Source organism: Plecotus auritus (genome assembly GCF_963455305.1).
Source record: "Plecotus auritus genome assembly, chromosome: 3".
NCBI lineage: Eukaryota > Metazoa > Chordata > Mammalia > Chiroptera > Vespertilionidae > Plecotus > Plecotus auritus.
In genome coordinates, this window is record NC_137772.1 from 26,404,812 (window position 1) to 26,429,570 (window position 24,759).

The following is a 24,759-nucleotide window of genomic DNA, read 5'->3' on the forward strand; positions in this document are numbered from 1 at the left end:
CCAGGCATCTCTAGTTCTTAATAGATACATAACAGATATATTAGATGAATATTTAAAAGATTGAGTGAATATGTGAATAAATCAATATGTGCTAATAAGAAGACACATTTGGAATTTTTCCTAGGAGGTCAGAGTTACCAGGCACTCACACTCTGCCATGAAGTTATTTAATAATGGAATCTGAGAAAGGTAAGGCTGGAGAGAGACTCAAAAATCATATGAGCCAAACTTCTTTTAAAGATGACAAAGTTGAGGCTCAGAAAACTGAAGTAACTTACTTAGGGTCACACAATTGTTATAAATGAGAGAATAACTTTACTTTTTTGATAACTCTCCTTTTTCATTTAACTTGGAGTAAACTAGGTTAGAGAAGAAGGGAATTTTGGAAGGGAGAGGGGGAGGAAATGACTTAGTAGGATTTCATGAGGTAGTAGATGGTTAGCCAGAAATTGGGTATTCTGTTAAATATGAAAAGAGGACCAAGTCAAGATTGTACAGGTGCAAGATTTACATGCACTTTCAATTTATAGAATGCCCAGCTCTGCGGAGATGGGTTGAGTATACCCAAGTAAATTTGATGAAGGAAATGTCATCATGTATTTCTAAAGTCAAACATACAAAAATTTTCTTAACATTGTTTCTCAAATACACCCTAACCCAAGGGTGTATTTCCTGCTTGCAGCAAAATTTCACTTGATCCCCTAGAAAATACACCAAGTGTCAATGGTATATGGTACACATTTTCTTCTTTACTTTCCAATCAATATTTCTGAAATGAGCACATATAAGTTTATAATGAAAAGTATGTGTGCTTTTATACATACATACCAAATATATATGTGAGTGTAATTTTTAAGGGATCACCAGAAAGATCACCATGTCTTAGAGTTTGGTGCTGTTCCAAAGCACTTAAACTGAAAGTCAGGAAACCAAGATCTGGGGTCCATTTAGGACATCCATCATGTTCATGACCTTAGGCAACACTTTATATTTCTGTAAAATGATTATAAAAATACTTCCTCTGCCTCATTCACAAGGTAACTGTGTGGACAGAATGAAATATAGTACTAAAGTGCTGGAAACTATAAAGTCGTACTAGAATATAACTAAGTAAATTACTAAGGATAATTTATTGGCTCCAAGTCAAGATTTTTTTTCTGTCCTTTTTCTACTTTGTTTACTCTGACTTCGCAGCCACATGTCACAGGACTACACATCAGGAGTTTCTCCTCCAGAGCTGGTTTTACCTAATTAGCATTGAATCACCTTGATTCACAGAGCATCTTTGGTCCCCTTAGCAAGATCCTGAATTATATCTATAACGTTTAGCAAATCACATCTATCTGATGTGGGTAGAGGAAGGGGGAAGCGAGGAGCACTGTCACGGACACTGCACTGATGCTATGTAGGTGATGAACAGACTGAAGCCTCGCTTCAAGTTCTCCACAGAAAGTGTACACACTTGTTCTCTTCTATCTGTCCAAATAAGAGGCACTAAGACTCCAAACACACTCAAAGATCCAGAGAACAAACTGATGGTTTCCAGATGGTTGGGAGGTGTGGGTGAAAAAGGTGAAGGGATTCAGAAGCACAAATTGCCAGTTACAAAATAGTCACATGGATGCAAAGTACAGAATAGGGAATATAGTCAATACTACTGTAGTAACTATGTATTTTGCCAGGTGGATGTTGCAAGAAATCCACCACCACTAGCAACCAGGGGAGGTGAGGACCTCTCCTCTCCATGAACAATTTCATATATCTAAACTTTACTTTTTAATCTATAAATTAATAGTGATCTATAATAATAAAAGCATAATATGCTAATTAGACCCTTTTCGGAAGTCCTTCAGTCCTTCCCTCCTTCCGGATGAAGCTGTGGCTGCAAGGGAAGCCCGGGTCCCAGGTGCCAGAGGGAAGCCAGTGCCAGCAGCTAAGGGAAGGAAGGCCTACACTTGCACAAATTGCGTGCTCGGGCCGCTAGTAGTTAATAATTACTTAATTTTTCTCTGTACCTCTTACTATTCTAAAACTTTCATATATACATCAATTCACTTACTCTTTTCAATGAGCCTATAAGTACTAGTTAATTTTAAGGAAATTGAGACCTGATGGAGTTCAGTAGCTTTCAAAAGCTACACAGCTAGAATATGGTAAAAGATTAAACCCAAGTAATCTGACTCTGGAATATGTCAAACCGCTACAAAATATAACCTTCCCTGAAAGAAAAAATTTCCTCACAAGTGAATTCTGCTCCTTTTTAATACTTGATTTCTTGGGCACCCCCGCCAAATTTCCAACTCCTTCATGACTTCTTATTGTGTTGTAGTAGCAAGAGAGTAGTGGAGGTGGGGTGGTAAAAAGACCTATATTTGTTCCCATTATTGTTGTGTGAGGCAACCAGCCCAAGCCTTTATTTTCTAATTTTTTATTGAATTTATTGGGGTGAATTGTTTAATAAAATTATACAGGTTTTGGGGTACAATTCTATAATATGTCATCTGTATATTATATTGTGTATTTAGCACCCTCCAAGTAAAGTTCCTTTCATCATAATGTATCCCCCCTTTACCCTGTCCTACTTCCCCTCACCATCCTTTTCCTCAGGTAATCAACATATTGTTGTCTATCTATAAGGGTATTTTTTTTTATTTTTACTTAATCCCTTCACTTTTTTCACCCAGACCTCCAATCCTCACTCCCCTCTGATAGCTGTCAGTTTGTTCCCTGTATCTATGAGTCTGTTTCCATTTTCTTTGTTAGTTTATTTTGTTCATTAGATTCCATACATAAGTAAAATTATATGGTAATTGTTTTTCTTTGACTGGCTTATTTTCACTTAGAATAATACTCTCCAGATTCATCCATACTGTCACAAAGAGTAAAATGTTCTTCTTTTTTATGGCTGAGTAGTATTTCATTGTGTAAATGCACCCACAACTTCTTTATCTATTAATCAACTGATGGGCACTTGGGCTGCTTCTAACTCTATGCACCCCTATGTTTATTGCAGTCCAAGCTTTTCAGAATGGGAGCTCAGAGGCGTAATCCTGACCTTTATGATGGCCCAAAGGTATTTTGGAGGGTGTGCTTCTGCCATGAGAGCTGTAGCCATGCAAGATGTGCCTGGTGGAAGCTGAGCCTGAGGGGAGCTGAACTTGATAGGAACAGAGCTAGTGCTTGGAATATGGTGACTTGCATGGGATAGAAGATGGGATATTTAAAAGTTTAAAATCTCCTCAATAAAATATCATCTGCTGATGTCTACAGAGCTGGTTTGGAAGTTACTGTCAAAATAAAAGATAAGAAAGTTGCAATAGTATAGAATGTCCAACAAGAGGTGAAAATGCATTGCCAATTGGAATATCCTTCTACTTTGGAGCTTTATAACTATTTTGAAGACAGGAGTTATGTGTATCTAGTATTAGAAATGTACCATAATAGAAAAAAAACCACAGATATCTAAACAACAGAATGAAAGCCTTCTTAAAAAGCAAAGCTTAAAATTTCATTCACCAGATCATCACAAGAATGTTGTATCTTTATTTTCATAATATATATTATGCCAGGAACTCACCTCCTACTTATGTGAACATTAAGATGGTTAATGTTGGGCTAGCAACTCAATTGAAAATGCTACATAAAATAGCACTGTACTTTATATGGAACTCCTAGTTCCACTTTCCCCAGAAATTGCAACTCAAAGTGCACATGGACTTAGATACTGTTAGGTCTATGGGCTGTATGCTTCATATATCACTTATTGGGAGGCCACCTTTTGACACTGACATAGTCAAAAACACATTAAATAAAGTGGTATTTTATATTTTGAAATGCTAACCTTATTTTTTCCAAATAAAGCAGAATGTGTGGAGCCACCATTGGGTTATCAGAAATGTACAGTGTAAACCATTATATCTCCTTTAATTGTTCACAGGTAAAAATCCATCAGACTGATAACCCAAAGGTCAGTAGTGAACATACTTCATTCAGAGGAGGTGTGTACAAAGTTTTTAAAAGAGTTATTCATATATCTAGTGATTAAAATGTGATTACTATTCCCTATTCAAATGATAGAAAAGATTTTACTTTGTTGATGGGCAGTGCTCACCTACTAGCAACATCAGTGCCATTTACCAGAAAAGTATTAGAAGAAATTGAACTGTACTTCCCAGTTTGTTCAGCGTGTAAGATCTAAGTCTCTAAAAAAAATCATCTATTTTACAGGGTACTGTAAATGCATTTTGATTGAAAATTATCCTGGTATTGATTTCGAAATTTGGTTTTATGATGGGGCAAAAATACCCCAAAGAGAATATTCAAGTCAGATGACTGAAAAAATTGTGAAATTTTATACCTTCATAGGAGAAAGTAAAGTTAATAGCTTGAAAGAGGATATAAAGATATGTTTGATCCATGCTAACAAGAGTTATTTCATCTGTTTAGCACTGGAATCTATAATTTGAGGAGAGGAAAAAATTATGTGCAGACAAAAACCTGTGTCAGATGTTTACTGCAACTTTATTGATAGTTGCCAAAATTTGGAACCAACCAAGACACCCTTCAATAGGTTAATGTCTAAACTTAGGTACATCCTGCCAATGCAATATTATTCAGTGCTAAAAGAAATGAGTGATCTGGCCATGAAAAGACATGGAGACATGTAACATACATACTACTAAGAAAAGAAATCCATCTGAAAAAACTACATACTATATGATTCCAACTGTATGATATTTTTAAAAAGGCAAAACCATGGAGTTAGTAAAAAGTTCAGTGATTGTCAGGGGTTAAGAGAGAGGGAGTAAAGAATAGATAAAGCACAGAGGATTTTAAGGGTAGTTAAACTATTCTGTATGGCACTATAATAGTGGATACATGTTATTATAAAACTAGAAGCCCGATGCATGAAGATCCGTGCTAGAATGTGCTTTCCTTCCCCTGGCTGCCAGCACCACCTTTCCACACTGGCCCAGCCCCTTTCGGCTCAGACCTGGGAGCCACCTCTTTCTGCTCCAGCCCCGCCTTCCCATGCTGCCCAGAGGCCCTGAGAGACCGGGGGTGGGGCAGAATGCCTGGGTCCCACCCGCCCCCATCACTCAGCGCCTGTGTATGCAAATTAACCACCATCTTTGTTGTGTTAATTTACGTATCACTCCTGATTGACTGGTGGCATAGAGGAGGTACGGTCAATTTACATGTTTGTCTATTATTAGGTAAGATTTCCAAAACTCATATAAGAAACAACACCAAAAGTGAACTCTGTAAATGATGGACTTTGATGATTATGAGCTGTCATTGTTGGCTCATCAATTCTAACAAGTGCACTGCTCTGGAGTGGCAAGCTGTGCTTATGTGGGGCAAAAGATTTATGGGAACTCTCTGTACTCTCTGCTCAATTTTGCTGTGTACCTAAATATTCCAAAAAATAAAGTCTACTAAAAACAAAACTGCTATGTGACCTTGGATAATTCACTTAACCTCTCTTGTCCATTTTTGCATATCTAAAATGATCAGAGGTAAATAAATAATTTTAAGTGCCTTCTAACTCTACAAGCCAATCATATATGTGATCTGCAAATTGATCCATAAAATAAATTAATAGACTAGATTAATCTAATAAATATTGTAAACAAAATATCAACATATGTTTAAATGTAGAATAACATTACTTTCAAATCATAAAGACAATAATTTTTATGTAATAACTAATTTTATCTATTTATATATTTTAGAAGTTTTCAGTCAATGGCATTGTTTCCTATGCCATTGTTTCGACTTACAGGAAGTTGAAACAGAAACTATTTTTCTTATCTTGTGGTGACTTTCAACGTGATGGAGGCAGGGTAAATGAGAAGTGGGAAATACCAGAATAACCTGGTATTTGAAGAATATAGATGCAAAACCATCTAATTCTCCAAAGGCAGTGAAAGCCTGCTGCATTGACCCTGTAAAGAGCTCCAATGATCATGCTAATACAGCCACCTCTCACCTATCCATTTCTATTTGAGAATCACTAATTTAGGCCATTGCTCAAACCCACCTATCTGCTGAATTAACTTGTAGGGAATTCTCTCACAACTCTATTTTCATAGATTTATTGTATTCTTCTCTAGTATATGTTTCTTCTGCTCTTTTATAGTAATTATGGCTCTCTCTGTGTGTGTATGTGTATCTTATTTCACTTGCTAATTTTTCAGTTCCCTATAGATAAGATATATGGCCCTTTCATTTTTACATAGTAACACTTAGCAATGTATTTAAATTATTGGCTGTTAAAAGAATATATAAACACCATGTTGACTCAGAGTATTATTTCATGGGGTTAGACCTAATCCTATAAGCATCCAAACCTTTACCCTAATTACTCATTTGTTCAGTAACTATTTAATAAGAAAACATATTATGCAAGTTCCTTAGTTAGAAAGATTAATGCCACCAATCCTACCTTCAAGGAGCTCACTAATGGGCAATTGCACAAATTAGTTATCTCAATACAATCTAATAAGGGCTATCTACAATAATAAAAGAGAAATATGTAAATTGACAGTCACTTTGTGACACCCACCAGCCAATCAGAAGTGAGTATGCAAATTAGTGGGACAAAGATGGCAGTGGCCACGGAGCCAGTCAGAGCAAGCAGAAGGCTTGGGTTGCCCCTGGCAATGGAGGAAGACAAGCTTCTTGCCCATCCGGGCCAGCCGCCAAAGGAGGGCCTGTGGGCGGCAGCCACGGAGCCGGCCCAGGCACGCGAAAGGCTTGGGTCTTCCCAGTCCACCCTGGCCACCACTGAAGGAGGGGTCTGTGGGCGGCAGCCACAGAGCCAGCCTGGGCATGCAGGAGGCTTGGGTCACCATCGCCCAGGCCGGCCGCTGAGGGATGGGCCTGCAAACAGCCCTCAGCCCCTTACCCAGGCTGGCCAGTCACCCCAGTGGGGACCTCCACCCTGAAGGGGGTGTAGCCAGCCTGAAAATGACCCTCAGCCCCTTATGCAGGCTGGATATGCCCCCACGGGGTGAGGGTACCCACTGGGGGCCATGGCTAGCCTTCAAACAGCCATCAGCCCCTCACCCAGACTGGCCAGGCACCCCAGTGGGGACCTCCACCCTGAAGGGGGTGTGGCCATCCTGCAAACTGCCCCAGCTCCTCACCCAGGCTGGCACTGTCCCCAGTTGGGACCCCCACACCAATGGGGGTGTGGCCGGCCTGCAAACCACCACAGGCCCCTTGCCCAGGCCTCCCTGCCTCCCCAAGGGAACCCCCACCCTGATCTGGGATGCCTTCAGGTCAAACCAGCCAGCCGCCACCCATGCATGAGGCCTCTATCTATACTAATAAAAGGATAATATGCTAATTAGACTGGAAGACCTTCCAGGAGACCTTCCGGACATTCTTCTGGACAAAGCCATGGTGGCAGGGCCAAGGTAGAGGCAGTTAGGGGCCAAGAGGGGAGGGCAGTTGTGGGTGATCAGGCCAGGATGGGATGGCAGTTTTGGGTGATCAGGCTGGTAGGGGGCCGTTGGGGGTGAGCAGGATGGCAGGGGGGGTAGTTGGGGGTGATCAGGCTGGCAAGAAGGCAGTTGGGGACGAGCGGGCCAGCAAGTAGAGTAGTTAGGGGCAATCAGGCAGTTAGGAGCCAGCAGTCCCAGATTATGAGAGGGATGTTGGACTGCCGGTTTAGGCCCAACGGGATCGGGCCTATACCAGCCATTGATCATCCCTTGAGGGGTTCCCAGATTGGAGAGGCTGAAGGCCAGGCTGAGGGACACCCCCCGCCATGCACAAATTTTGTGCACCGAGCCACTAGTGTAAGTATAAACAGGAGCACAGGACCAAACAACAATAGTCCCTAACCAAGACTACAGGACAGCAGAGGGAGCATGGGTTTTCCATGGACAAAACAGGAAAGCAGAGGGTGGTACTAGAAAATGTTGTAGCAATAGTAAACATGCCTAGATGAGGTACTATATGAAATAAGTAAATTTGTATATTTGCAAGTGGAACAATGTTGAAACATTTCAGGAAGAAAAAGAAGGATGTACAAAGAATAGAGGCATGAACAAGATTATTTGAGGAAGTATACATTGCTTAACACAACTGAAGCATGAAAGAATTAAGAACTGTAGGTTGATAAGGCTAAACTGTAATTGATTTCCAAAGCCATGCATTGAAGTAGTTTCAAATTATCCTGACAACAAAGGGACAGGTTTTAAACAAAGAAATAACTTTATTATATTTGCATACTTGAATAATATTTAAATGAAGGGCTGACCCTTGTAAATAAATATTTAAATGGCTCTGGCAATAGTTCAAAAAAAATACAGGGATGGGGTAAAATGGGGAGTAATAATAAAGGCAGGGCAATAAGTTTGAAAGTTGTACAAGTAATTCATGTCTAAAATGATTGACAAATATGAGATTAGATTTGAGGCAGAGGGATCAGTTAGAAATGTATTATGATATAACACTTTAATGGTAAATGGCATTGGCTTGAAAACAATGGCACTGGGATTGGAAATAAAGGGAAACATGCAAAATATTAAGGCAGTAAGACTGGCAAAATTGGTATTCTATTGGGTGTGATGCAGAATTGACTTCCAGGTCTCTAATTGGTCAACTGTGGCAACAGAGGTGCTAGGGCCAGCTTCATGGATATTCAACCTGTGCAGTCACATGGGGTCTTATATGCAGAAGGGCCCCATACTTGGCTTAATGCTCTACTGTAAGTGTCTTGAAATCCTTAATAATTTTGAGCAAGGTACTTATTTTCATTCTTCACTGGACCCCCTTAAATTATAGTGCTGATTCTGAGAGATACTATTCACCAGGACGTAGAATAGATGAGGAAAATGAGTTTTGTTCTTATGGAAAAAAAAAATGATAAGGACAGATTTGACTTTTCACTAGGTTGTGGGCTCTCTGCTAGACCTTCAGCTAGTTGCTATAGGTTTTATATGCCTTTGCCTCTGTTTTTATGTAAAGTATCTAGTATATGCTTGATACGTTATGATATTTTATATGAAACCTCCATAAAGCAGTCAAGTGAAGATGAAAGGAGAGATTCAACTGAAAACAATGTTGGGATTCATCAGCCTGGTGATGATGGCTGATGTCTTGGAGTAGATGAGATAACTCAGGGACAGGGAGCGAAGTGAAAAGAGAAGGAAGTCAGGACCTGAATTATGGAGATTACTAACAGTATAAACTGTAACCAGAAAAATGGGAGATAATATCCAAATAAGGCAAGTCATGGTTCAAATGGTTAAGAGCAATGACTTCAAAGTCAGATTTTCTGTGTTCCAGTCCTGACTCCAAAAAGTATGATGTTAGATTTTTACTTAACTTTTCCAACCTGCAGTTTCCTCAAATAAACTATGGAAATAATAATAGTACCTAACTCACAGGGTTGCTCTGAGGGTTAAATGAGACATTCCATGGAAGATGCTTATAATAGGATGTAGTACAGAAGAAAAATCAGTGAGTGTTAACTATTAGTTTTTTTTTCTTATTATTTTTAAGAACATACAACAAGGAGTAGATATCATAGGAGAAGACAAGAGGAGAATAAAGGGTTTAAAAGAAAAAGAAGTAGGTCAATAGCCAGATACCTGAATAATTAATCAAGGAACAGACTAGAAAGTCCCATTGAATTTATGAACAAAGAAGCGATTAATGAGCTGTACAAGAGTCCCAGTGTACCAGTACTGTGAGGGCTGATTGTTTTTGATATTTCAGAGTTTGGACTTTAACAACTTGAAACTAAATCTATGTATATCTGATGTTGCTACCAGTAAACATAAAATGATATCCTGTCTCTCTTCTTAATTCTGTTTGATCCATTTTTAAAAGGCCCCAATGCCCAGTCTGAGAGGAACAGGCCCTTGTTGTGTACTGATACTACTGTGATTTATGGGAAAGCTGAGACTCCAACCCCTATTGCGAAGAGAGGAAGTACCTGGGCACAATTATGTTTGGACAACTTCCTCTTGGTAAATAAGAAAGATGCAAAGCAGCCCTATCCGGTTTGGCTCAGTGGATAGAGCGTCGGCCTGCAGACTGAAGGGTCCCAGGTTCGATTCTGATCAAGGGCATGTACCTTGGTTGCGGGCACATTCCCAGTAGGGAGTGTGCAAGAGGCAGCTGATAATGTTTCTCTCTCATTGATATTTCTAACTCTCTATCCCTCTCTCTTCCACTCTGTAAAAAACGCAATAAAAAAATTAAAAAAAAAAAAAGAAAAAGAAAGATGCAAAGCAGAGCTTCATGGAGAGTGAGGCATCTGCTTTCCTTACTGCAGGGGCTGGGCTTAAAGTGGACCACAGAGACCAGCACAAAATTCTACCTAGCATTAAGACCCCAGTTCTTATAGAGTCCACAATAAGACTCTGACTGATTGTTCCTTTAACAAACATTTATTGAGCTCCAGACACTAGACTTGCTACTAAAGGAAAATGCAAAATTGCATTAGATGTAGGTTCTACAAGGAGCTTACAATCCAACAGAAAAGATGAGACAAATACATTAGTAACAATCAAGCCAGGTAGAACTTGAAATGTGACATGAAAGAAGTCCAAGGTGATGGTAGAATTTTTCACAGCAAGAAAGGTGTTTGGGTGGTCAGATGATGGACATTCTTGAACACCAGGCAAGGAAATTTGAACTTTATTTATTTTACAGGAGCTCTTCAAAGATTTAGTGGCAGGACCTGAGATGTACACTGACCAACAAGTACCATGAGTCTAAACCTAGGGAACAAGAAAAATAAAGATTGAATATGCTGACTTGGGGACCTGGAAACAAAATTGATAGTTAATATCAGATAGAAGCCCAGAAGCATACTGAAGTTGAGAAGTGTAGTTATAATTACACTGCAAATATTTATATATCCAAGGCTGAAATAGAACAAGGAGTCAGTGATTGAAACAGAAAAGATGTAGTCAGAATGGTAGGAGAGAAAATCTAAAAAAAACAACACACATTTAAAAAGAATTTCTAGAATGAGAAAAATAGCCCTTACTGTTATCTATAACATGTTACACTTATGCTTTCTCATTTATTCATCACAAAGTGTCTTGGATAAATATTACTATTTCCTACAGATGTGGAAACAAAGGCTCAGTATTAAAATTTTCACTCTTGTCTCCCACTTGTTGAAAAGTCACATAGCTAATGGGTAACAGAGTAGGGATTCTTACTGAGGTAGGTCTGGCTGAGTAAACAGTGGGAAGGTTCTGGGCTCAGAGGCAACAAGTCAGAATTCTAGTCCAATTCTGATGTGAACTCCAGGATGACATTTGCCTAGTCAGTTTACTTCCATAAATCTCAGGTTTTTCATATGTTTAATGAGGGTGTTCAACTAGATCATTTATTCTATAATGATCCTTTCAGTTCTGATATTTTATGATTCTATGCTTTTATAATGTTACAGTAATTTCTTGAGAGCGTGTAGAGAAGTAGATGAAACATGATGATTAGCATAAATAAAAATAACTGGGTCATCTTTTAATCAGAGATATTAGGAAAGTAGAAAAAGATTTAAACATACAAAATTTGAGAAATTCTATTTAGCATGCATAAGAAACTGAATTTGTAGACTGGTTGGATATTGGGCTGAGTGGAAGTAAAAATTGAAAATGGCTGTTAGGTGTCTGATGAAACATGAATCACTATATTTGACAAACAACCCTCAGAGCTAAGCCCTTCATGGGAACTGTTAAATGAATTGTTGGAGTACTTCTTACTCTTAGCTTTTATATTTACTTTAAAGAAGGGGAGGACAGAGAAGATGTGGATAAATTAACTTCCAAATAAATTTGTTTACGAACTATGACCTAGGTTCAAGGTCATAGGCAGAGTCTTCAGAATTCTCACAGTGCAGATCAGAGGCCGGAGCTTACCACTCCATATTGCAGTAAATTCAAACCCTGATGGCATCATTGATTAACAGCCTGGTGGCCTGATTTAGTAAATAGAGCAATGGCTTGGAAATCAAGATAAGTCAACTCTAGTCTTCATTCTGCTGTCAACTAGTGGTGTGACAATAGTTAGGGTTATTCACATGATTATGCCTCAGTTTGGATCTGGTGGAACCTACTTCATAGGTAAAATCATCCATCTTAGTGATAGATTCTCAAAAGATACTTGATAAAATTTGAGAGTTAACGCAAATGATCTGTTCAGTGTTCAGGCTCTTCTCAAGTTTTTAGTATCCATTATATCACTTGTTAAATGTGCTCAAAGATCTTTAAAAATTATGAACTATTACTTTTTAAAGTAAATCAAACAAATTATAATCTTAGAATATATTGTTCAAACTACATATGAAACACTTCTGGGATTTTGATACTCATTGAGTCCTCCTTCCTACCCTAATTCACCACCAGTCACTGAAATATCTACATGTAACTACCTTCTGGTTTACTCCTTTGGAATAAAGGCCCCATTGTCAAGGTTAATTGTGGATCAGATTCCTATAAGGGTATTTGGAATCAGCAATAACCAACTTGTCTCTGGGTTTAAAACCAATATTAACGTCTGTGAATAAAAAGGAGCAATCTTTTCTGAAGTGCTTTTGTTTGCATATTTGTTTTAATAAACAATCTTTAATTATTTACTCAGCCTTGTGTCAGAGAAAGTCCATGGCAGTCTGGATTTCAGCCTCAGGTCAAGGTTCTCCCCTGCTGCTGGGACACTAAGCAACTAACAGAAATGAAAATGCTCTTTCGAAGCTCTCTTAACCTGGGTCTTTGATATATTTGAAGCAGTTGTCTCTTCAGTAGCAGCTTCGGTGCAGATACTTCAAACAAAATTATGGAACTTCAAAGACAGAATTTAAAGACAACATCGTCATTATCTTTAGGACGATTTCACATTTCTGAAGACTGTGGTTTTCTTCTTCCAAAACCTCTGGTAAGCATAGAGCCTTTGATCAGGTCAGAATGTATTGACTGACATGCTGGTTTGTTCGTTTGTGTGATTGACTTATGTAGTTATTAAGAGAGATACAACACAAATACCAAGTTGTTGACTTGGGGAAAATGCTACAAATAATGCAAACCATAATTCCCATCAAAAGAAAAGTGATAGCTCCAGCATAGGAATGTTTTAATGCCATTTTTTTTTTTTTTTTTTTTTTGGTAATAGAATGTTGGTTCAATAAACTTATGAGAAAATCTAGAAGTTATCAAAAAAGATAGAACTTAGGTAGAGATCAATTATATGGACAAACCAATTTATCTTGACTTTCTAGTGGGACAGAAAAGAGAACACAAAAAACTTGGAGTGTTTTCAGGGCTGACAGAAGGGATTAGATATTTACAGAGAAGAGGAAGAAACTGTTGAGAAAGAACAGTACTTACTTGTTAATTCTACTTAAGGTTCAATGGGTATGTAATTCTATTTTATTGGTTAACCCTTTTCAACACTGCTTCCTCTTTGAACGTGGTCTGAGGCCTGCAGTGCTAAAACTAAGAAGTCATAGAATTCACAACCAGCAACTTTTACATTTGGGCCAGCTGAAGTCTAAAGGAGGTTGGTTTGCTCAAAGTCATATTAGTGACAAAAGCAGAACTAGTACTCAGGACTCTTGACATATTTTTTTCTACTACATCGTAGATAAGGGGCAAGACCACTCAGTTAAACTCGGGATCTGATATTACTATCATTGCAGTAACTTATTAGATCCATGTTTTTTCTTCCATAGGCCTAAATTGCCATTTAACTGTATTTAAGAATGGTCTATAAGTTAATAAGCTTTTATTGAACACCTACTGTGACACTTATTTACTTCTGAGTGTTATTAGAGGAATACAGATGAAGATAACATCCATTCACTAGTCCTAAAAGCTCTGTTGTAGAACTGTTAGTTGTGAGACCAAGTGGCAAATCTGTGAGTAACTTGAGCATTAAAAATAATAACTTCAGAGTGTTATGCAGTGTAGGATTGTAGCCCTGAGTACTGGATTATACTTTTTGACACTGCCACTAGGATCACCAAAAGTCTCCATTTATTTGAAACTGAGGGGACTCCAAAGATGTGGGATTTTACATGTTAGACCAGGAAAGCCCTGGGCAAACCAGAATGCATCAGTCACCCTAACTTGCCCTTACAAACTCTTGGCCCCATCAGTGAATCATAAGTATTGCCTGCCCCCCAATTCCATTTCTATTGGATGGAGATCCAGTGCCATCCCCACTTACTGGATTGCTATGGAGCCTGAAAGCACTTTGATAAATGCAGTGTAAGGACTAAGAAGCCATTTATCCTGATCCTCAGTCCACTGCTCCTTAAGAACTCCATTCTGTGTGTGTAAGTTGACTCAGAAATATTCCCATTATACCTAGTTCATAAGGAGGAAAGAGCCCAGAGGCAAACAAGCTCTTTTGGGGATTAAATATTTAAACTGAGCTAAGGAAAAAATATTACAAACATTGAGGAGGGCAACAATTATTGAGTTCCTCTCTTCGTTGTTTCTACTTTGTAAATTTAAAAAAATGAGAAACAATAACAACATCAAGTGTTGTCCTGAGTCAGACCATAATTGTCCTGTGATCTGGTTGATGGAGACCCCTTAGTAGAAATTTCCATTATTGTGCTCCTATAAAAATTCCCTGGCAAACTGGGTCTACTTTATTACAGTCATAGGCCAGATAGCAAAAAGTGTAGTTGTTTGTTTCAGTTTTCGTTTTCTCTCATTTGTGTGAGAAGTTTAAATATCTCCCTTTCTGGGAAGAGGTGTGGGAAGTAAGAATCCACTCTGGGTTGCTCTGCGGATGAGGAGAGACTGTTATCAGCCTCTCTGGGCAGCAGTACTGTTGCAACAGATCAGAAGGGAATATATCAGTCACCAACTTAGCCAAGGGCACGAATAAGCTTTGCTTTCCTTTCATTTAAAGCAAGTGATGGGAAGGCTGTTCCTCTAAGTCAGCTGGTTCAAAGATGCTCATTAATCAAACTTAATGTAAATATTCACTTCAAAGTCTCTCTGAAAAAGAGCACAGTCAAGCTAATGAATAAGCAAATATTCTAGCTTTGGGGAGAAGGGGCTGACTTGGTTTCAAATGCTCTACTCCACTATTTCCATAAACGCTTAAACATTTCCGGGGTCCAACATTTCAGTTTGGAAAATATATACACCTCAGACTCATGGCCATAAATATGACACAAAATCTTTGCCAGATTGTGTGTGTGCGTGTGTGTGTGTGTGTGTGTGTGTGTGTGTTTGGTTTGATTGGGGGGGGGGTGTCATTTTTCTTTAGATATAAAGAATCTGAGGAAATTAGCTTGGCAGTAAAGGAGGGACGAAGTTAATTATAGTGGAAGGTAAGATTGGAGTAGAACTGAGAGACCTTGAAAATTAGCCTCAAGAATTTGGATGTCATACATCTGGTAAATGACATGATGCAACTGGCATTTGAATATTTTTCTAGAAGAATGTTAAGTGCAGGGCAGATTAGAGCAGCAGTTCCTGGATTGCATACCACAATGGCTCAGGGAGCTTTAAAAAATACTGATGCCAGCCCTGGCAGGATAGCTCAGTTGTAAGAGTGTTGTCCCCATAAAGCCGAGGTTGCTGTTTGATCCTCAGTCAGGGCATATACAAGAATCAACCAGTGAATGCACAGATAAGTGGAACAACAAAAACTGATTTCTCTCTCTCTCTCTCTCCCTCCTCTCTCTTCCTTTCCCCCTATGAATATCAATCAATAACAAAAATTTTAAGAAAATACTGATGTCAGAGCCCCAACCTGAACAGTTAATTCAGAATCTCTAGTCTAAGTAGCTCAGTATTTGAAAAGCACGGAATAAATAGAGGACAGTGCAGGTCCAGGTCCAGATGAGAAAGGAAACAGAGGAAAGGACTTTCAAATGTGCCACAGAGCAGAAGAAAAGGACTGGTGCCAATAGTCCTGGGGATGTGGGAAACTTTATTCTTTATAGTGATCATGCAATCATTTAGGAAAAATAAATACATACATACTCTCCTGTAAAATTCAAGACACTTGATAGAAGCAATGGACTCCTGCTGCTTAAAAGGACGAGTAGCAAAATAATTGCCACAGGAGGCTATGGTTTCCAGATAGAAGATATACGTAGGAAGAATTCAGATACTTCCCTGAAAAATTGTCACCTCTGCTAGGATCTGGGGCTTGCCTGATCGTGTTGACTAGGAATTTGAGGCAATGATGGTCATATAGTAGCGATAGAGACAGAAAGATCAAACTTCACAGCAGTTAATGTTAATCCATTAAAATGTGTTTGCAGTGAAGGAGATTGGATGCCAAAATTTAAGAACCAAGAAAGGTGAATAGAGTGAAAGGGGAAACAGACAGAATAAGGAGAAGCGGGAGGAGGGACAGACGAGATAGTTTGCTAGAAACCAGAATTTTAAACAATGAAGCAACTTAGAGTTTCTCAAACAGAATATCTAAGCTGTAGAGAAACTTGAAACAACATGGGGAGAGGTGAGCAGGCAGACCCTAAGCTTAAAGGATGAAAACATTAGGCGTAGGAAAATAGACATCATTTCAGTCCAAATGAGGCTCAGGAAGTGTATTCGTTTCTTTGGGCCATTGTAAGAGGAGGCCAGAATTTTGGTGGCCTGAAACTATGGAAATTTATTCTCTCAGAGTTCTGGAGGTCAAAGGTCTGAAATCAGGGTGTCCCCAGACCCATTCTCCCTCCAAAGGCTCTCGGGGAGAGTCCTTCCCTCCTCTTTCGTCTTCCCGTGGCTCTTGTGGTAGAATGACTCCGTTCTCTTGCCTCCATCTTCACATGGCCGTGGCTGTGTCTGTCTTCTCCCCTCTTTCTGTCTTCCCTTTTAAGGACACTTGTCATAGGATCCACCCTAACCCAGGATGATCTCATCTCTTGATCATTAAATTACATCAGCAAAGACCCTTTTTCCAAAAAAAGTTACATTCACAGTTTCTAAGTGGACATATCTTTGGATGGGGTCATCATTCAACCCACTACAGGGAGTGAGGTAAAAAGATAGAGATAGAGAGAGGGAGGGAGCTGGAGAAGTAAAACATTGTTTTGCCCTGAGATTTCCCAAACCTGACCATACAGGCATGGGAAGGTGAAAGACCATGAAAAGTGAGGGTGCAAAATATAAAACAGTCAAGGAGACCCATGGCACAGTTCGATATCATTGGCTGGTTTTGTCAGCACAACGTTAACCCATGTTCTCCAGCATGACTTGGATATGCTGAAGAAAATTCATATCCTAAGCTGTAAAATTATAGCTTTAAGATCAGAGGAAACTCATAATATGAGACACAGTATGGGCAAAGGTAGGCAAGTAAGTTAGCCCACTTGAGCTCAAGTGCAGCCTTGTTTTTATATGTGACCACAGTAAGTATGTGACCACAGTTAAATGGGAAGGAGTATTCTCTCCTGCATAAATTCAAACAGATGAACTAGAATCATGTTTCTGAAAGTGTGGCCTGTGGAGTGGGAGGAGGGAAGAGGAGCAAAGACATTCTTGAGAGTGCATACATACTACGAAATTCAGTGTTTTTATTTTCTGACTAGATATAAAAACAGATTCTTATGGTGCAGTGATAACTTGCAATTGAAAGACACTTTTGTATGATTTTAGTGTTTATTTTTCAACTGAAGTCTTTTGATCCTTGGGAAATTATTCTTAGAGATTTATGAGCATTTTTTCTTTAAGACAATTTTATACATTACTCTAGTTGAGAAGTAGTAGATAGTCAACATGACAAATTCTTATTAATAGCAGAGGTAGAGTTCATAATGGTTATACTGGTTTCAGTTTCAATTCCAGGTAAATCTCTTTATCAGTTTTATAACGATCAAATCATATTTACTCTCTTTGACCTTATTTTCCTTATGTGAGAATAATACTGTATGGACATGTTATGAGCAATGAAGTAAGAAATCAATAAAAGTTAGATAGGGCGGAAGCCCCTTATAACTCTTACATGCTGGTTTGAGTCTAAAACAAAGTACCAGGCTAGCTCCAGCCCTGGGTCTTATTGACCACAGGGTAAATTAGGACCCTACAGCCCAGATTTCCTAAGCCATGACCTATTTGAAGTAGACTATTATATCTCATTTCATACCAATATATATATATGTGCCAATATATATCACACTATGTGTCTTAATTTGATTTTGTAACGTATAATTATTGTAAATATTACCAAATGCTTTTTTAAAAATCTTTATTGTTCAGATTTACAGATGTTCCTCTTTTTTCCCCCATAGCTCCCCTCCACCCGGTTCCCACCCCACTCCAGGCCTTCCCCTCCCCCGGCCCCCCACTGACCTCATCCATAGGTGTAAGCTCTTTGATCTCTTCCAGCACCCCACACATCCCCTTCCCCCCAAGAATTGTCAGTCTGCTCCCTTTCCATGCCCCTGATTCTATTACATTCCTCATTTTGTTCTGTTCATCAGGTTTTTCATTCATTTAATTTTTAGATTCACTTGTTGATAGATATGTATTTGTTGTCACTTTGTTGTTCATAATTTTTTTATCTTTACCTTTTTCTTCTTCTTCCTCTTCTTAGAGAATACCCTTCAGCATTTCATATAATACTGGTTTGGTGGTGATGAACTCCTTTAGCTTTTTCTTGTCTGTGAAGCTCTTTATCTGACCTTCAATTCTAAATGATAGCTTTGGTGGGTAGAGTAATCTTGGTTGTAGATTCTTGCTATTCATCATTTTGTATATTTCTTGCCACTTCCTTCTGGCCTGCATAGTTTCTGTTGAGAAATCAGCTGACAGTCGTATGGGTACTTCCTTGTAGGTAACTAACTGTTTTTCTCTTTGATGCTTTTCAGATTCTCTCTTTGTCTTTTGCCCTTGGCATTTTAATTATGATGTGTCTTGATGTGGTCCCCTTTGGATTTCTCTTGTTTGGAGTTCTCTGTGCTTCCTGGATGTGTAAGTCTATTTCTTTCACCAGGTAGGGGAAGTTTTCTGTCATTATTTCTTCAAGTAGGTTTTCAATATCTTGCTCTCTCTCTTCTTCTGGCACCCCCAAAATTTGGATGTTGGTATGCTTGAAGTTGTCCCAGAGGCTCCTTACACTATCTTCATATTTTTGGATTCTTTTTTCTTTCCCGGTTGGGTGTTTTTTCCTTCTTCGTATTTCAAATCTTTGACTTGATTCTCAGGATCCTCTAGTCTGCTGTTGAATCTCTGTATATTATTCTTTATTTCAGTCAGTGTATGCTTAATTTCTGATTGGTCCTTTTCCATATTCTTGAAGGTCTCACTAAATTTCTCAGAGGTTTCTAGAAGATTCTTGAGTAACCTTATAACTGTGGTTTTGAACTCTATATCCAGTAGTTTGCTTTCATCCATTTCTTTCATTTGTGGCATGTTTCTTTGTCTCCACATTTTGGCTGCTTCCCTGTGTTTGTTTCTATGTACTGGGTAGCTGCTAAGTCTCCTTCAGTTGATAGAGTGGCCTTGTGTGGTAGGTGTCCTATAGGGCCCAGTGACTCAGCCTCCCCAGTCACCTGAGGTAGATGTTCTTGGTGCACCCCTTTGTGGGCTGGGTGCACAGTCTTGTTGTAGTTAAGTCTTGATTGCTGTTGGTATCACTGGGAGGAATTGACCTCCAGGCCAATTGGCTGTGATGACCAGCTGTGTCTACACTGGAAGATCTGTTGCACAGGAGACACCCTTATGGGGCAGGACTTGCTTCAGTGGGGCTTTGGTGCTCACTGAGTCTGCCCCTTGAGTGTGTCACTTAAGGATGTGAAGAGTTGTAATATGGTATGTTCCCACACTGACCACTAGGTATACTGGCTCTTGGATCTCCAAGGAGGTGCAAGGTCAGCCTCTGTCTGGGGCCGTCCAGCAGGAGCTACAGAAACATCTGCAGATTCCTCCTCTTTGTATGGGGTTTGGAATTGCCCAGACAAGGCCCAGCTGTGAAGCAAGGTTGGCTGCTGCTGCCAGGGCTTGGGCCTTCTTTTGGAAGCTCTGGGGCTCTCTGACCCAGCTGCAGTTTGACAGGTTTTAGGCGGAGAAAGGACAGGCCATTCATATGCAAAAGCCAATGCACACAGCTTGGGTGGGATTGTAAATTGGGTGGGGCTGGGTCTCTGGGAATCACCAAGGCAGAGCAAACAGCAATGGCTGCCAGTCAGCCCTGCACCAGAGAGGTCCCTGGGTCTCTGTGTCTCGTGCCCCCTTGCAGGAACAATGATTGCTGTGAGCACCTCTGAGAGAAAGCCACCCTCGCATTCCTGTTCCGGGTCCAGACAGTCCAGTTTCTCCCCGTATGTGTCTGGGTCCCCCAGATTTTCGCCTGAAACTGGAGTTCAGAGCAAGCGGGAGCTTGTATCTCCCTCCTGATTAAAAGAGCAGCACATCCAGGTGCCAGCACTTTCCGCACCTCTGCACCTCTTACCAGTCTCAATGTGCTTTCTTCACCTCTCTAGTTGTGCAACTTCCACTCAGCCAGCTTTCCTGTGGTTCTGGGTAGTAGTTGTTCTGCCTTTTAGTTGTAATTTTGATGTGGTTGTGAGAGGCAGCAAGTATAGGTGTTTACCTATGCCACCATCTTGGTTCTTCCACCAACTGCTTTTAATAACATATTATGGACCTATTATTGAATTCAGGTTTGTGAGTCCAATTAATTAACAATCCACTGTTTTGAAATCTTACTTCACATTTCTCTTTATTGATGTTTATTTTATTATTAATCTCTAGAAATTGGAAGACTTCTGATACATGGTAGCTCATTATTAGCCACAATATTTTTATGAAAAAATATTCTAACTATGGAAATTTTATTACTAAATTTATAGAAGTACATTAAATAAAAATTGGAAATGTTGAAAAATATGAAACTATTTTTTTCATAGCTCTGCCACAAAATCAAAATACTTTTGGTGTTTTTGGGATAATTTGTCTGAGAGTGTTTATGTTTGTGTGTGTGTTTGAAAAATTATAAAGTTGTAACCTATATTATGTACTTTTAACCCAATACTATAAACCTTTGTCTGAAATGAATCAGTCTTAACATAATGTTAATGGTTGTATCAAATCCCATTTGTATGACATATTACTGAAATGTAAATGAATTAGATATTTAGTAAATTTCAATTTATTTTCTTCACAAATAAAACTGATATATAAAATTTGTGTCTATTCTACCTTTGATGTTTTAACTCAAACCAAATAATTTGCCCCAAATTTTACTATCTTGTCCTAAAAATAACTTGTAATAACTATCTAATTCTGAACCAATTATTTAAAACCCTTCCTCACCTTTCACTCTAACCTCCATTTGTTCTGTCTCTTTAGAGTCAAATTACTGTCCCCTGATGTACTATTATCTAAATTTATTCTGGCATTTTATTTATAGTTTCAATATAGTGCATATTTTTCCACTGCTCTTTATACTTAGTGGACTTAGGCAGATGCTTAGGGTACAGATATGAATAAAACCAATATGAGCTCTGTATTCCTAGACTGAAGAAAATGTTAACAGAGTATGAGAACAGAACAAAAACATGGTGCATCCTAGATGAACTAATTAATTTGATACCAATTAAAAGGCTTTAATATTTTCCCAGTATTTATTATGAGAAAAGATTGAGCTCTTTTTTTCTAGGTGGAGAGAGGGGTCTGAGAAGATGAACTACTCTCTGTGGTAGATAATATATTATGATTATTGAGACTGGAGAAATTTTAGGTGCTGAGCTTTTAATTATATTATCCATTTTCTCCATGCTACATTGGTTTATTTAGGTTTCCTATTTTTAGACAAAAAAATTTGATCTTTTACAATTAAAATGGGAATTCAATTCAGATTTTCAAATGTATTAGCAAAACTTATTTATACCATTCTCTTATACTTTATTAAAAATTGAGGTTTTTGGAGGAGAAACCAAGATGGTGGCATAGGTAAGCACCTAAACTGCTGCCTCGCACAACAATTTCAAAACTACAACTAAAAGACAGAACGCACACCATCCAGAACCACAGGAAAACTGGCTGAGTAGAAATTCTACAACTAGAAGGAAAGAGAAAAGCTCACAGAGAATTGGAGGTACGGCAAAGGGTCTTTGTGCACACAGAGAGGAAGGGCGGCTGAGAGCCTGGCTGACTTTCTCTGGCGGAAGGGGGAAGGAAGCCCCCGACCGCACTGAACCCGAGTTCTGACTGCACTGAACCCCAGTCCCGGGCGAAACCCCGTGGACCCAGGCTCATACAGGGGGAGTCTGGACTGTCAGGTAGAGAGAAAGGCACCCAGAGACTCGGGAGACCTGAGGGAGACCCCGGGGAGCCCCGGTGGGCAGGGGTCTGGAGACGCGAGAGCCAGTGTGCAAAAAGGCTGTGGAGGTTGCCACAGGCTTTCCCTAGTGGAAGGGAGTCAGAAGCTCCTGACTACACTGAACCCCAATTCTGACTGCACTGAACCCCAGTTCCAGGCAAGCCCTTGGGGACCCGCGCTCTTGTGGGGGGAATCTGGACTCTCGGGTGGAGACTTGGGAGCTGGGGAAGACAGAGGTCTGGAGGCGCGCATGCGCGCAAGGGCAAGGCTGACTGGAAGCCAAGACTGTCTGCTCCGCCCTGAGACTCCACCCCATCCAAGCTGAGCACAGAGGCTATTGCAATTTGGCAAGTCTAATCCTATAAGGCTGTCTCCAGCACCAAACTTCTCCCAGCATAGACACAGCCAATCCTTACAGCCAACTGGCCTGGAGGTCAGTTCCTCCCAGTGATACCAACAACAATCAAGGCTTAACTACAACAAGGCTGTACACACAGTCCACAAAGGGGTGCACCAAGAGTATCCACCTCAGATTAACTGGGGAGGCCGACCCACTGGGCCGTATAGGAAACCTAGCACACAAATCTACCCTACCAACTCAGGGAAGCAGTGAAAATGCGGCGTCAAAGAAACAGATCACAAACGAAAGAAATGGAGGAAAACAAACGACTGGATATAGAATTCAAAACCACGGTTATAAGGCTTTTCAAGAATATCCTAGAAAAGGCCGATAAATATAACGAGACCCTCGAAGATATGAAAAAGGACCAACTAGAAATTAAACGAACACTGACTGAAATAAAAAAATATTATACAGAGACCCAACAACAGACTAGAGGAACACAAGAATCAAGTCAAAGAATTGAAATACAAAGAAGCAAAAAGAAAAAAATATCCAAAAAGTTGAAGATAGTGTAAGAAGCCTCTGGGACAACTTCAAGCACACCAACATCAGAATTATGGGGGTGCCAGAAGAAGAGAGAGAGCAAGATACTGAAAACCTATTGGAAGAAATAATGACAGAAAACTTCTCCACCTGGTGAAAGAAATAGACTTACAAGTCCAGGAAGCGCACAGAACCTTAAACAAAAGGAATCCAAAGGGGACCACACCAAGACACATCATAATTAAAATGCCAAGAGCAAAAAACAAAGAGAGAATATTAAAAGCAGCAAGACAAAAACAGTTAATTACCTACAAGGGAGCACCCATACGATTGTCAGCTGATTTCTTGGCAGAAACTATTCAGGCCAGACGGGAGTGGCAAGAAATTTTCAAAGTGATGAATACCAAGAACCTACAACCAAGATTACTCTACCCAGCAAAGCTATCATTCAGAATTGAAGGGCAGATAAAGAGCTTCAAAGATAAGGAAAAGCTAAACGGTTCATCACCACCAAACCAGTATTATATGAAATGCTGAAAGGTATTCTTTAAGAAGAGGAAGAAGAAAAAAGTAAAGATAAAAATTATGAACAACAAATACATATCTATCAACAAGTGAACCTAAAAATCAAGTGAATTAAAAACCTGAGGAACAGAATAATCTGGTGAATATAATAGAATCAGGGGCATAGAAAGGGAGTGGACTGATAATTCTCAGGGGGAAAGGGGTATGGGGGGGTTCAGGAAGAGACTAGACAAAAATCATACACCTATGGATGAGGACAGTTGGGGGGAGGTAAGGGCAGAAGGTGGGGTGTGAACCGGGTGGAGGGGAGCTATGGGGGGGGGGGAAGGAGAAACAATTGTAATCTGAATAAAGATTTATTTTAAAAAAATGAGTTTTTTGTGCTGGTGAGGCTCAGTGGTTGAGTGTCAACCTATGAACCAGGAGGTCATGGTTCGATTCCTAGTCAGGGCATATGCCTGAGTTGCAGGTTCAATCCCCAATGTGGGCCATGCAGGAGACAACTAATCAATGATTCTCTCTCATCATTGATGTTTCTATCTCTCTATTCCTCTCCCTTCCTCTCTGAAATCAATAAAAATATATTTTGAAAAATTGAGTATTTTTAGTTCCTGTTAAAGCCCCTTTGTAATATATAATAACATAATAATAATTACTATTTAGTTAGTGCTGATCTTGACCTATATCTTATATTATTAACCTTAACTATACTTTTTTCATCAGCACTTCACAAATTATTCATTTGATTATAATGAATTCTGCCCTTTCTCTGAAATATACCTCTTAAATGCACACCTTTCTCTATTTCCATCCTAGTTCAGTCTGGCATCATTTCTCTTCTGGATTATTGCCTCCTACCTTGTCTTCTTATTTCCATGCTTGCCCAGCTGTAAAAGTCTCTCTGCAGAGCAAAGGAACTCTTCAAAGACAAAAATTAAACCAGGGCACTTTACTCTTTAAAACTTTCCAAAACTGCTCTTTACAACAAAAACAAATGTTTTAGTATAGCCTACAAAGTCCGTCATTCTACTGACCTATCTCATCAAAGTTACCTAATATCTCTTTCTTCTCACATTACT

General features: G+C 39.4%; 1 protein-coding gene across 3 annotated transcripts in view; it reads left to right on the plus strand.

Annotated features, from left to right (window-relative positions):
* The first annotated feature begins 12,661 nt into the window (after window positions 1–12,661).
* The window catches only part of IDO2 (indoleamine 2,3-dioxygenase 2), a 50,781-nt gene continuing 38,683 nt past the window's right edge, over window positions 12,662–24,759 (plus strand). For 2 of the 3 annotated variants that reach the window (XM_080662750.1, XM_080662749.1), the window contains exon 1: window positions 12,662–12,909. In XM_080662750.1, the coding sequence (XP_080518876.1) occupies window positions 12,811–12,909 (99 nt within the window). In that variant the 5' untranslated portion in view covers window positions 12,662–12,810. The remainder of the gene's footprint in view (window positions 12,910–24,759) is intronic. The other variant, XM_080662748.1, reaches the window with a different exon arrangement.